This window comes from Psammomys obesus, unplaced genomic scaffold, assembly GCF_907164565.1.
Source record: "Psammomys obesus unplaced genomic scaffold, mPsaObe1.curated_primary_1811, whole genome shotgun sequence".
NCBI lineage: Eukaryota > Metazoa > Chordata > Mammalia > Rodentia > Muridae > Psammomys > Psammomys obesus.
In genome coordinates this window covers 7,198,125-7,210,400 of record NW_026591816.1, presented here as the reverse complement: position 1 = coordinate 7,210,400, position 12,276 = coordinate 7,198,125, and the positions used below count along the sequence as shown (strand labels likewise).

At 47.5% G+C, this 12,276-nt stretch overlaps 1 protein-coding gene across 1 annotated transcript in view; it reads left to right on the top strand.

The window, feature by feature from the left end:
* The first annotated feature begins 1,523 nt into the window (after positions 1-1,523).
* Positions 1,524-12,276, top strand: part of Kif5a (kinesin family member 5A) — a 36,913-nt gene continuing 26,160 nt past the window's right edge. Inside the window, exon 1 of the mRNA XM_055612040.1 lies at positions 1,524-2,000. Coding sequence (XP_055468015.1) covers positions 1,872-2,000 — 129 coding nt within the window. The 5' untranslated portion in view covers positions 1,524-1,871. The remainder of the gene's footprint in view (positions 2,001-12,276) is intronic.

Below are 12,276 nucleotides of genomic sequence, written 5' to 3'. Positions count from 1 at the left end.
AGGCAGGAGGAATGCAAGACAGGCTAGCTTGAGCTATAAAGAGAAACCCCCAGAACCCATGCCAAAAATCCAAAGAAAAGAAAGTTGAAGATTAGCTGCCTCAGCTGCACAGGAACCTTTCTGGGGTGTGTGTGTGCATGTGCACTGAACTCTTGTCTCTGGCCAGTGAGGCTATATGGAGTGGCGTGCTGAAACAACTTCACTAAGGCTGCCTTCTTTCTACCTCCATAGACTAGGCACTGTATATTTCCTGAGCTTGCAAAATGCTGCAACCTCAGAGCTCGTGCCAAGCAACTGAGTATGGACTTCCTGAGCTAGGAACTTGCTGTCATTCTCATTACTGGCTTCTGCCCAAGCCTCAGCCTCTGTGGCCATGATCCTGAGGTCTCCTATGCACCTTGGGACTCCTTTCCTTTGGTCCCCTTAAGGAGCATGTGATTTCTGGCAGTTAGGGCTTGTGTGGCCAGTCCACCACCCACTCACCCTTGCCCCATAGTGCTTACCTGACCCTAGACACTGGCCAACTTCTGATTGAAGGCCTCCACCCCTCCTGCCTTCTCTCATCACCCCACTCCTCCCCTTGGCTAAAACCTCAACTCCGGCAGTCCAGCTATCTGCTGGCTAGCAGAAGCTGTGACATTGAGCAGAATCAATTTGACCAACCCTCGATGTTTCTCTTTGGGGCTGCAGCTGGAGAAAGGACAAGCACTCTGTGGGTTTGGCGCTTTGTCTTTTTCCTTTCTTTCTTTCTTTCCTTCGTTCTTTCTTTTCTTTTTCTCCTGATCAGGAAATTAGGATAAGAATGGCCTGAGAAAAGTACTGGGGACTCTATCCAAAGGTAACCAGAGCAGAAAATACACACAGCTATCTGAAACCCAAATGTACCTGTTTGCCCTGGAAGATCCTCATACAGTAAGTACCTCTGGCCCTTTGTTCCCACCACCCCTTGCCTCAGGCTGTCAGACTCCCTTTCTCTTGCAAAAGCTACTCCTGCCTGACTGTATCCCAGTCCCGACCTTAAAGGCCTCGTTGAGGCTGAGAACTCCAACTGCCTGTGAATGCTGATGGCCTAGAAGATAGCTTGGCTTTCACTCTACTTAGGGACCTGCTTTATCACCAGACGGTAGCACTCTCTGTGAAGAAAGGGAGCGGAGTAGGCTAGACTTTCCTGCCACTTCTTCACGGCATGGTACCTGGACACCACTTCCAGACCCGTGAACGCTAACTGGCTCATTGTACGTCTGACTGAGGAGAAGAGAGGGGCTAGGAGAGGGAGGCTAGGAGAGGGAGAACCACCAGTGTAATTTAAATATGAAAAGAGGGGTGTAATGGATTTAGGAAATGTTCTGGAATAAAGGCAATGAAAGGCCCGTTGCTGCTCTTCCCCAGGCAGGCGACAGGCCCACCTTAGTCCCCTTCTCCGTCCCTGTAGGTGGAGTCTGAGGAGGAACAACTGGGTCGCGTGTAGCCGAGTGGGTAAGGGGTGAGGACATGGTTATCCGCCAGCCTTAAGATCGAGGAACCAGGTGAGCAGAGGCCATACTCCACCTCCGGTGGTCGAGGTCCAGAGGATCAAGTACCGAGAAGGAAACCCCGCCTCCGCGGCTCCTGCGCGCCCCGCCCAGGCCCGCAGCGCGGCTGCAGCGCGAGGGGCGGAGAGGCACAGCGCGGCGAGAGGACCAGACGCCCAGGTCGCCCGCATCCAGTGCCGCAGGAGACCCACCTTCGCCGGGGCGTCTCAGCTGCTCCCTCGGCCCCAGCGACAGACCACCTGTCCTCCGCCTCCATCCCAGCTCAGCGCTCCTTCCCTCCGGCGCACACGCTACTCCTTGCAGCCGGAGACGCGCCCGAGCCCCTCCTCGGTGACCACCATGGCGGAGACCAACAACGAATGCAGCATCAAGGTGCTTTGCCGATTTCGGCCCCTGAACCAGGCCGAGATTCTGAGGGGGGACAAGTTCATCCCCATTTTCCAAGGGGACGACAGCGTCATTATTGGGGTGAGTGCTACATCCGAACGAAATTAGAGGAGGGGTCGGGGTGCAAAAATATTTTCACCCCCGGGACTTAGACCCTCCGCCTGTCATTCTGCAGCGGCTCCCGGCTGCTCATCCTCCATCCTCCCAGCCCGCTGCAGCCCCTCCTCTCCCCTGCATCAGGATGGCTGGGTGTGGCCTGCCTAGGCCTGCAGCCAAGTCTCTGCAGAGTGAGAGGGAGCTCATTCCCAGTCACCAGGAGCCCCAAGTTGTCTTTGCTACTCTCTTGGAGTGTTCCCACTTCTTAGAGCCAGTTCCATGCTTTTGTGATGTTTTCCCTCTCCCCTAGAGAAACAGCGTTTTCCCTTTGTTATTGGCTCGCATCTCTACCCCAACCTTCACGAAAGGAGGGGAAGGTGAGTGGATGGGCTAGACCAGAAATGCAAAGTCTAGGGTCCCTGTAGATGAATGAGTGGGAGTGGGATCAAGGACCAGCCCTTCATCATCATCTCAAGTAGTTGCTGCCTGGACTTGTGGGGGAAGGGGGCACAAGTCTAATGAAAGGTTTTCTGGGAAAGAAATACATGGATGCCACACCCAGTTAGGGAGTTAGCTTCTAGAATCCTAAGGGCATGTCTGCCTTTCTGTCCCAAGTATAGTATCAAGAGGATTTCAGACTCCCTAAACCCTCCCAAGTCAAAATGCCCAAACCCTGAATCTGTTCATCCTTGCTATTCATCTCAGTCTTGAAGATTCGATAAAATGTAGTATTGAGTGCTCCCTCGTCATGGCAGCCCTTCCCATGGAGACCATCCGGAGAATTAATACTTACTGTGTACTTGGTTTTCTGTGCTTAGGAATGAATTCTCAAGACTGCAGTCTGAAGTAAGCAGTGTTCATATTTCCATTTTGCAGATGAGGAGATTGAGGTCCAAGGAAGTTGAATGACTTTCTCAAGGTCATGCTGAGAATCCATAGATCTGTTCAGCCTACAGACATGAACTGAAGTCTGTGGCTCCAAAACTCACATGTTTTCCCTTTATGCCACCTTGCCTCTCCAGACTTCTGTCCCAGACTGTTATCTGTGATGGCCTAAGGGGACTCTAGATCATGCCCCTTCCACCTTTCTTAGGGTGTTAAGGACCTTCAGGCTGTGAGTGGGGCAGAGGCTCTGGGGTCTAGTTCTGGATGGCTTTGGGGGTAGTGAGCCAAGAAGCCATTGTCATTTTCAGGAGGGAGGGGCATCTATAAGGGCAGTCCTCAAGGTCAGGGTGCTTCCTGTGTGTCCTGCTCCACAGTGCTTGGCATAAAGCGCCTGGAAAGGAGACACCTGGGCCTTCTGAGTTACAGAAAATAGGGCCTTCTGTAAACATGCCTTTGAGAAAGCCCTAAGCTCCGACCCCGAGAGCCGGTCATATTCTCACTCACATAGTAAACTCAGTAGGTGCTTTTGCAGTGTGTATGCATTTGCCGCAAGGAGGGTGCCGCTGTTTGTTTTGCCTTAGGGACCCTAGGCTTTACACTAGGTCACTGTGTCCAGGTCAAAAGAAAGTCCTGATCACCCCCCTACACACACACACACATACACACACACTAACCTGATTTCCAGTTTGAGGCCCTTTAAGTTGTAAAGACTGAAAGCCAAGAGGGGGTGGGCACTGGAAGCAGATCTACTAGGGGTCCACTTTCAAGCTAACTTCTTGTTCCAGATTCATCCGTTATGCGAAGGTGGGCTCCTATAGGCTCTGTGGGCCATCCTCGTGTGTGGGATGGGTCCTAGCCAGTGCCACACCAGGAGATGGGAGAGGGTAGGGGTGAAAAGAAGCCCAATACCCCTGGTAATGCAGATTCTATCTCAGCTCCGCTGGTCTCCTCTTATCTCTCCTGCTAGTACTTGTAGGCTATATCTTTCTCTCTTTCAGGATCTTCCCTTGCCCAAGGCTTCCTGTTAATCTCTTACACCAGGGGGCCATTTTGTCTCAGGCAGCATCCTTAGAGCTGCTTGCTTTCTGGACTTTCAGTTTCACTCAGCAGAAGGATGGCTATATGATTTTTGAGGCGATCCTTGGAGGTTCCAGTAGGGCAGTGGCAACTCCTGTCTTTTTCTTGTTTTCTTCTTTAGCTCTCTTTGGGAGCCAGTATGTAGGGAGTTGCTGAGGATCAAAGGAAGAGGCCACTTCAGAATGTCTGGGAAGGTGAAGGAAGACAAGCTGGGATTGAGTGGGAGAGGATAGCTCACCAGAGCCAGCAACCCCTGCTCCCTCCTGTGATGGCTAACCCTTCTCTCAGCACTGCAGTTGCTCTGGCTTCAGAGGCCCTTCTGATCCTGGGCTGCATGCGGCTTGCAGAAGGCAGGGCAGCAAGATGGAGAGAGGGCTCTGTAGGTCTTGTCTTTTGCCTCAACTCTCTGACTCCTCTCAGGAATGTAAAGAGTGGAATCAACAAAGTTAACGTCCTGAGTAGAAGGGTCCAGGGCACACTCTAGCCTGTGTGTGGTGTTGTCTTGGTTTGCTCTTTTTGCACTTAGAATCAGTCTGACTTTTTCAGTGAACTCATTTAAGTGTCTCTCTGTCTTTTCTTATCTTTGTTCTAGCCTGGGCCACTACATCTGTGCCAGGTGTGAGGGAGGGGTGACAGCAAGGAATCAATCAATCAAAATCTCTCTCTCTCTCTCTCTCTCTCTCTCCTCCCATTTTCAACTGTCCAAAGCTTTTTTCCTCAGGTCCCCCAAAAGTTAAGTGATTTCTGTTTTTGTTTTGTTTTGTGTGTGTGTTTTGAGACAGGGTTTCTCTGTGTAGCCATGGCTGTCCTGGAACTCACTTTGTAGACCAAGCTGGCCTGGAACTCCCTGAGATCCACCTGCCTCTACCTCCCAAGTGCTGGGAATGCAAGCATGTGCCACCATCATGACTTTGAGGGTCCTGTGAGCTCTGAAGGGAAAACAAGGGTCTCTGTGGCTTTGAGGAGTGTCATAAAGGAAAATGCAGAGCTGAGGCAATGTTCACTGTGGCTAGTGTCTCTCAAGCATTACCATGACAACAGTCCCCAAGGGTGACACCATACGATAGGGCCTAGTACTTGAAGTTTGGGTTCCACCAAGTGCCTTCTTGATAGCTGAGCAGGTCTCTGGACTCCTAATCTCATGATCTCCATTAACATCAGTCAGCACGTGTGATGGAAAGCCATAGTGAGGTGCTGGGACCTTTCCTGAGCCAATAGACAGACTGATGATGGAAGGCTCAGACTGGGGTCAAATTCGGCATGGTGCCCCAGCTGTGGGACTCTGTGGAGAAAGCCTCTGGAGAAGGCTAGCAGGAGTGTGAAGCTTGCAGGGCTGGGAGAGAGCATCTCAGAGGTGGAGAGATTTTGCAGGGGCATTCCTAATGGAACAGGTCATTGAGCTTCTGAAGCTTTGCCATTAGCTGGTGTAAATTACCTGGCAAGTGATGGGGGGAGGGTGCCTCACTCCCTCTGGGAGGATTTAGAGAAGAGCCACTCCTGAAATGGGGGTGATGAAAGGCTAGCTCTACTTGAAAACGCTCTGACAAATGCAGAATGAGGAGGCCACGAGGACGCTATGAGGAGGGTCTGGTGCAGTTCCTTGGTCACTTTGGGTATGGGTTTGCAGTCAGAGCCTCTTGGGTTTTAAACTGTGTTCGCTGTTTCATAGCTATGTGACTGGGCAGACGACTACACTGCTCTGAGTCTTGGTTTCCTCATTTATGAAGTGAGAACATCAAGTTTTAACTCCTATGATTGTTGTATCTGTTACATGGGATACTGTGCATAAACTGTGCATCACACTAGCAGGCACACAATAAACTACTTTTGTTTTTAACTTTTATTTGGGAAGTGGGAATGTACATAGTGTACACATGTGTCTGTGCACATCTGTATGCATATAACCTCACACATACACACAGAGGCCAAAGGAGATGTTTGTGTCTTCCTCCATTGCTGGCCACTATTCACTTGAGACAGTCTCTTTCTGAATCTGACACTCACCATTATGGCTAGGCTGGTGGCCAGTGACCCTCCGGGATCACCTGTGTCTGCACCCTAATACTAAGATTACAGGCACACACAGCCATGCCCAGGTTTTGTTCTGTTTTGTTTTCAAGACAGAATTTCTCTTCGTCACAGAGCCCTGGCTGTACTGGACTCCCTTTGCAGACCAGGCTGGCCTCGACCTCACAGAGATCCACCTGCCTCTGCCTCCACAGTGCTAGGAGCACAGGCCCAGGTTTAACATGGTGCTGGGGACTTGATTCAGGTCCTGCGTGCACAGCAAGGCCGCCTCCCCAGACTCTGTTTTTTTTATCTTATTTTAAAATTACATTTGTTTGTAGGAGTAGGGCACATATGCCACAACACACCAGTGAAGGTCGGAAGACAATTTGCAGGAATCAGTTCATTCCTTCCACCTAGTGAGTCCTGTGAATGGAACTCAGGCAGCCAGGCAGCCAGGCAGCAGACAGTGTTATCTGCTGAGCCATGTCACTAGCCCCTGCTCATTAGTTTTTGAGACAGGTTTTTGCTGTGTGGCCCTGGCTGTCCTATAACTCACTGTGTATAGTCCAGGGTGGGTCACGTTCAAACTTGATATAGTTTCCTGAGTGGGATTACAGGTGTGTGCCCCAAGGCCCCCAAATAAACTCCCCGTAACAATTAAAAGTTAGCTGACCATTTTGGTGCACACCCTGTAAATCCTAGCACTCAGAAAGCTAAGGCAGAGGGATTGGAAGTTTGAGGCCAGCCTGGACTCTGTAGAGAGACCATGTCTTAAAAAAAATAAAAAGATGATATCTTATTTTTATACATTTTGTCTCTGCACAAGTATAATTTGGAAGAGTTAAACACTTTGCCCTCTTATTAATGGTTTCATCCTAATCTCTAGGGCTCTAGTATCTCTTTCTCATCTGTTTATTCAACAAACATAATGAGTTAGCTGTGTTCCAGAGACTGTATTTGGGATTTGGAGGGACATTGTCTTTGGGGAAATTCTAGAGCCGGGTGGTGATCTGCAACTTAAGGAGAAGCCTGGGTAGAGGCAGCAGTGGACCATCAGAAATGTCCTTTCTAGCAGGGCATGGCTGCCAATGTTATAATTACAGCATTTGGAAGGCTGGAGGCAGGAAAGAGGACTCGAGTCCCAGGCTAGCCTGGGCTACCTAGCAAGGTCCTGTCAGAAACAAACAAGTGGCTTTTACCAGTGCTGTGTCAGTTTCCTTACCTTCCAATAAAGGTCCTTTATAAGACACTACAGAGCAGGGTATGATGGCTCACACCTTTAATCCCAGCACTCTGGAGGCAGAGACAGGTGAATCTCTGAGCTCCAGGCCAGTCAGGGATGCACAGTGAAACCCTGCCTCAAAATAAACAAACAAAACAAAAAAGAACCCCATAACATACAAACAAAACAAAAAATATATGTAGCTCAGAGTGACCTCAAACTCCTGGTGACCCAGCTGCTCAAGTGCTGAGATTACAGGCTGAGGCAGTGGGGCTGCTGGCTGCATACATGCAAAACAGACCAAACCCGAAACAACGAAAAAGAGCCAGGACTGGAACTGACTTGGAGTTGAGGGGCCAGACAAGAAGGAAGTAATGAAATGATAATGTGATCATGGCTGATCATAAGAATGGTAAATGCACCTATTTCCTAGCTCTTGAGTATCTTACCCTCCTCACAGGCCTCAGAGCCTCACCACCTTCCCTCTCCTTGGGTCCTTGTTGCCAGCCTGGGCTAAAGAAAAGGGTTCCCAGGCACACCTCAGCGTCAGCATTTGGAGAGCGCCCTCCATTTTACTCATCCAGCGCTTTCTGAAAGAGAGAGAGAGAGAGAGAGAGAGAGAGAGAGAGAATAGATTTGAGTGTGTTGGTACTCCCAGTGTGACATTCCCGGAGGGGAGGCGGGAGGGGCCAGACTGGCTGAAGAGTTATATTTAACCCCCTCTGGCTGGATGCCTGGCTCCAGGCAGCATGGCCAGAGGTCATTGGTGGAGGAAAGAGGAGAATCATTGGTCTGACATGCTGCTTTTGTTCCTGTTTCTGGCCACTGGGTGGGAGAAACATGGATGTGGATTACAGGTAAAGAATTAAGATAGACTTACAAAAAAAAATAATGCTGGTTTCCAACATAATACATTTTAATTGTTGGCAAAGTTAAAGACAAAAGAAAGCACACAGATGATACAAAAAAAAAAAAAAAAAAAAAAAAAAAAACTTATTTTACCATTCTAAGAAAAGAATTAAATTGGTTATTTGATGTTTGTTTCTATATTGTTGTTATTTGGGTTGTTATGGCTTTTTTTTTTAATTTTTTTTTTTTAGCTCTTAAAAAACATTTAAATTACATTTCAAATTTCAAATTATTTATTCTGTGTGTGTGTGTGGCATGGGGCTGTGTACTATGGCACCCAGGAGATCAGAGGAGCCCTTGCAGGAGGCAGTGCTCATCTGCTGTGTGGGTTCTGGGATCAAACTCAGGTGTTCAGACTTGGCAGTATGTCTGTCTGTCCTGCTGCACCTCCTGCCTTTGAGACAGGGTCGCCCTCTATAGCCCAGGCTGGTTTCAGGCTCACAGAGATTTCTGCTCCAGCCTCGTGAATGATAGGATTAAAGGTATGGACTACCGCACCTAGAATCCCATTTATTCTCAGTGTACGTATAGGTAGTTAATAACATTATATCATATGTGTATATACGTGTCAGAAGACGCTAGACTGAGTCTAAGACCTTGTAAATGTTAAGCTTGAGGTCCACCACTGAGTTATAGTCATAGTCCCATTAAATATTGTACATAACCTTTTTTTAAAGGTTTATTTATTATATATACAGTGTTCTGCCTGCATGTGTGCCTGCATACCAGAAGACAGCACCAGATCTCATTATAGATGGTTGTGTGCCACCATGCGGTTGCTGGGAATTGAACTCAGGACATCTAGAAGAATATTCAGTGCTCTTAACCTCTAGCCATCTCTTCAGCCCATAACTTTTTTATCTTTGTACAGTTGTTTTAATTTTTATTTCTCATTTTTCAAACAATCTTGATATGTAGCTTAGGCTGGCCTTGAACTTATGGCAATCCTCGTGCCTCAGCTTCCTGAGTACTAAGGTTGCAGGCATGTATCACCCTACCTTGCTCATCTTATTTTTATAATTGCTGGTTTGCTTTGTTTTCTTTTTTAAAGATTTATTTATTATGTATACAATGTGTGTCTGCATGTACACCTGCAGGCCAGAAGAGGGCACCAGATTTCATTTTAGATGGTTGTGAGTCACCATGTGGTTGCTGGGAATTGAACTCAGGACCTCCGGAAGATCAGCCAGTGCTCTTAACCTCTGAACCATCTCTCTAGCCCCTTGTTTTGTTTTCTGAGATGGGGTCTCTCTGTGTAGCCTTGGCTGTCTTGGACTTTGTAGACCAGGCTGGCCTCGAACTCACAGAGATCTAGTGTGCCTCATGAGTGTTGGGATTAAAGGCATGAGTCACCACGCCCAGTTGATTTTATAGTTAATCTAAGTTTTCAATAAGTCTTACAGAGCATGTAAAAAAATTTCAAATAATAGGAACTTTACAATGGAAAGTGATTTTTCCTTGTACTTCTCTTCTGTCGCCTCTTTCTTTCAGAAAAACACAACCAGCAGTTGTGTTTGGATGTGTCTCTGGACACTTCCAAAATCATATACACTTACAATCAAGTACACACACACATTGTATTCACTTAGAATCAAGTGTGTAAGTACAAGCAAACATTATATACACTTACAACCAAGCACATATGTAGATACATACTGTCTAGTTAGGATTGCTATTGCTGTGATAAAACAACTTGGGGAAGAAAGGGTTTATTTAGCTTGCACTTCATCCATAGTCCATCATAGAAGGAAGTCAGGACAGGAGCACAAACAGGGTGGGGACCTGGAGGCAGGAGCTGATGTAGAGCCATGGAGGGGTGCTGGCTAGCTCCCCATGGCATGCTCAGCCTGCTTTCTTATAGAACCCAAGACCTCCATCCCAGAGACAGAACCACCCATAATGGGCTGGTCTCTTCCCCAGCAATCACCAATTAAGAAAATGCCTCACAGGCTTGCCTACAGCCTGATCTTGTGGAGGCATTTTCTCAATTGGGGTTCACTTCTCTCAGATAGCTTGTGTCGAGTTGATATAAAACTAGCCAGCACACATACAATTTTCATATATAGGCATACTATACATAAGCTAGTTTGTGCTTTTAAAAAATTACCTTTTAGGGCTGGGGAGATAGCTCAGAGGCTAAGAGAACTGGCTGTTTTTCCAAAGGTCTTGAGTTCAATTCCCAGCAACCACATGGTGACTCATAGCCATCTATTATGAGATCTGGTGCCCTCTTCTGGCGTGCAGACAGAATATTGTATAAATAGTAAGTAAATAATCTTTTAAAAAATTGAACCTTGGAGATTTTTCCATATGAGCACATAAAATCCATTTCATCAAACATTGTAAGCACTGTGTCTGGGGTTTGTCTGGGCGGTTTCTCTCATGTACACTGATACCTCCCCTGTGATGCAAAGATATTAATATTTTTGTTTAAAAACTTCAGGTTTTCTGGGCTGGGTGACTCCTTTAGCCTCAGCATTCAAGTTCTCTGAGTTCGGGACCAGCCTGGTCTACAGAGTAAATTCCAAGCCACTCTGGGCTACTTAGTAAATGTCTCAAAAACAAACAAACAAACAAACAAACAAACAAAAGCAGGCTTTTCTAATTTAAGAAAGAGGTCTTTTTGTTTTGGAAACAGTTTTTGTTTTGTTTTGTTTTGTTTAAACAGGGTCTCACTATGTAGACCAGCTGGTCTCAAACTCACAGAAATCCACCTGCCTCTGCCTTGCTGAGTGCTGGGATTAAAGACGTGTGCACCACTGGCTAGAGAAATACCTCAGACTTAAAGACTAGGCTCACAGCCAAAGACACAAGACATGGGTCAACACAGCCATAGAAAAGTTTTAAGTCAAAACAACAACAAAAACCAAAATCTAAAACCAAAGCAGGATGGTGGCCTCCCACCTACAATCCCAGCCTTGTAAAGGCTGAACCAGGAGGCTGGCTGTGAATTGCTGGCTAGCCTGAAAGCCATCCTGACTGTTTTCCTATGCAGTGTATGAATATATGTGTATTTATATGTATGTGTATTTACGGAAGTAGAACCAGGCTTATGTACTCCTTATTCTGCAATAGTACTGTACTTCCCCCCCCCCCCATTGTTTGCCCCACAGTATTTTGTGCTTCCTTTGGTCACTGCATGTTCTTCTGTAACATCATCTATGCTACGTTACGTTTTTAATTTAAACTGGACAGTTCATCAGTAACAGTTCCATATCTGGTTCTTTTCTTTCCTCCTCTTCTTCCTCCTCTGCTCCTCCTCTAGAGACAGGGTCTCAAACAGCCTAGGCTAACCTTGAACTTGCTGTGTAGGTCAGGCTAGCCTTGAACTCCTGCCTCCATCTCCCCAGTGCTGGGATTCTGAAGGTGCATCACCATGCTTGGCTTCTATATCTGTTTTTTAGGCTATTCTATCCATTTTCCTCTCACCCCCACAAGACAGTTTTTATTTCTGTACAGAAGGCACACCCTTCCCACATTTTGTTTTTCCCACCTGCTCTTCCCCACCCCCAGAAGCTGAACATGGAGGTCAGGCAGTGACCAGGAGGCCTTTGTCCTAGCCCACAAGCTAAGCCCCAGCTCACATGCACTCCTTGGAAAATTCAACTTGGCATAGAAACTAGGTGCAGAACTTTGGTTTCACCATCAGGAATGGAGCAGGAGAACAGATGCCTCCTGGAAGACCAGAGCAGATGGTGCCTGGCCAATAAAGATGGTCAGATCAAACTCTGAACTTAACAGTCATGGGGGTTGGAGGATTATAAAAGCCTGCATAGTGTGATGACCATTCAGGAGCCGACCCCAAGGCAGCGAGACCTGCTCTGATGGAAACGATGCCTCCAGTTGTGGCTTTGTGGGTCTTCACTGTGCCTCCCACATATTACAGGCAGGTCAATGCTGTGACCACAGCATTGCCAGAAAGCCTCCTTCCTTTAGGGCTCAAGTGGACTTCCTGGCCATGGGCAGGGTCAGCACTGGGTGTACATTCGAAGCTCATCAAGCAGATGTTCTGAGTGACACACTCCATCCACAGCGAGTATACACAACCCACATATGAGCTCATCTACCATATACTTTTTAAATGTAATCTCCATAGACTCTGCACATGTGCGTGTGTGTGTGTGTGTGTGTGTGTGTGTGTGTGTGTGTGTGTGTGTG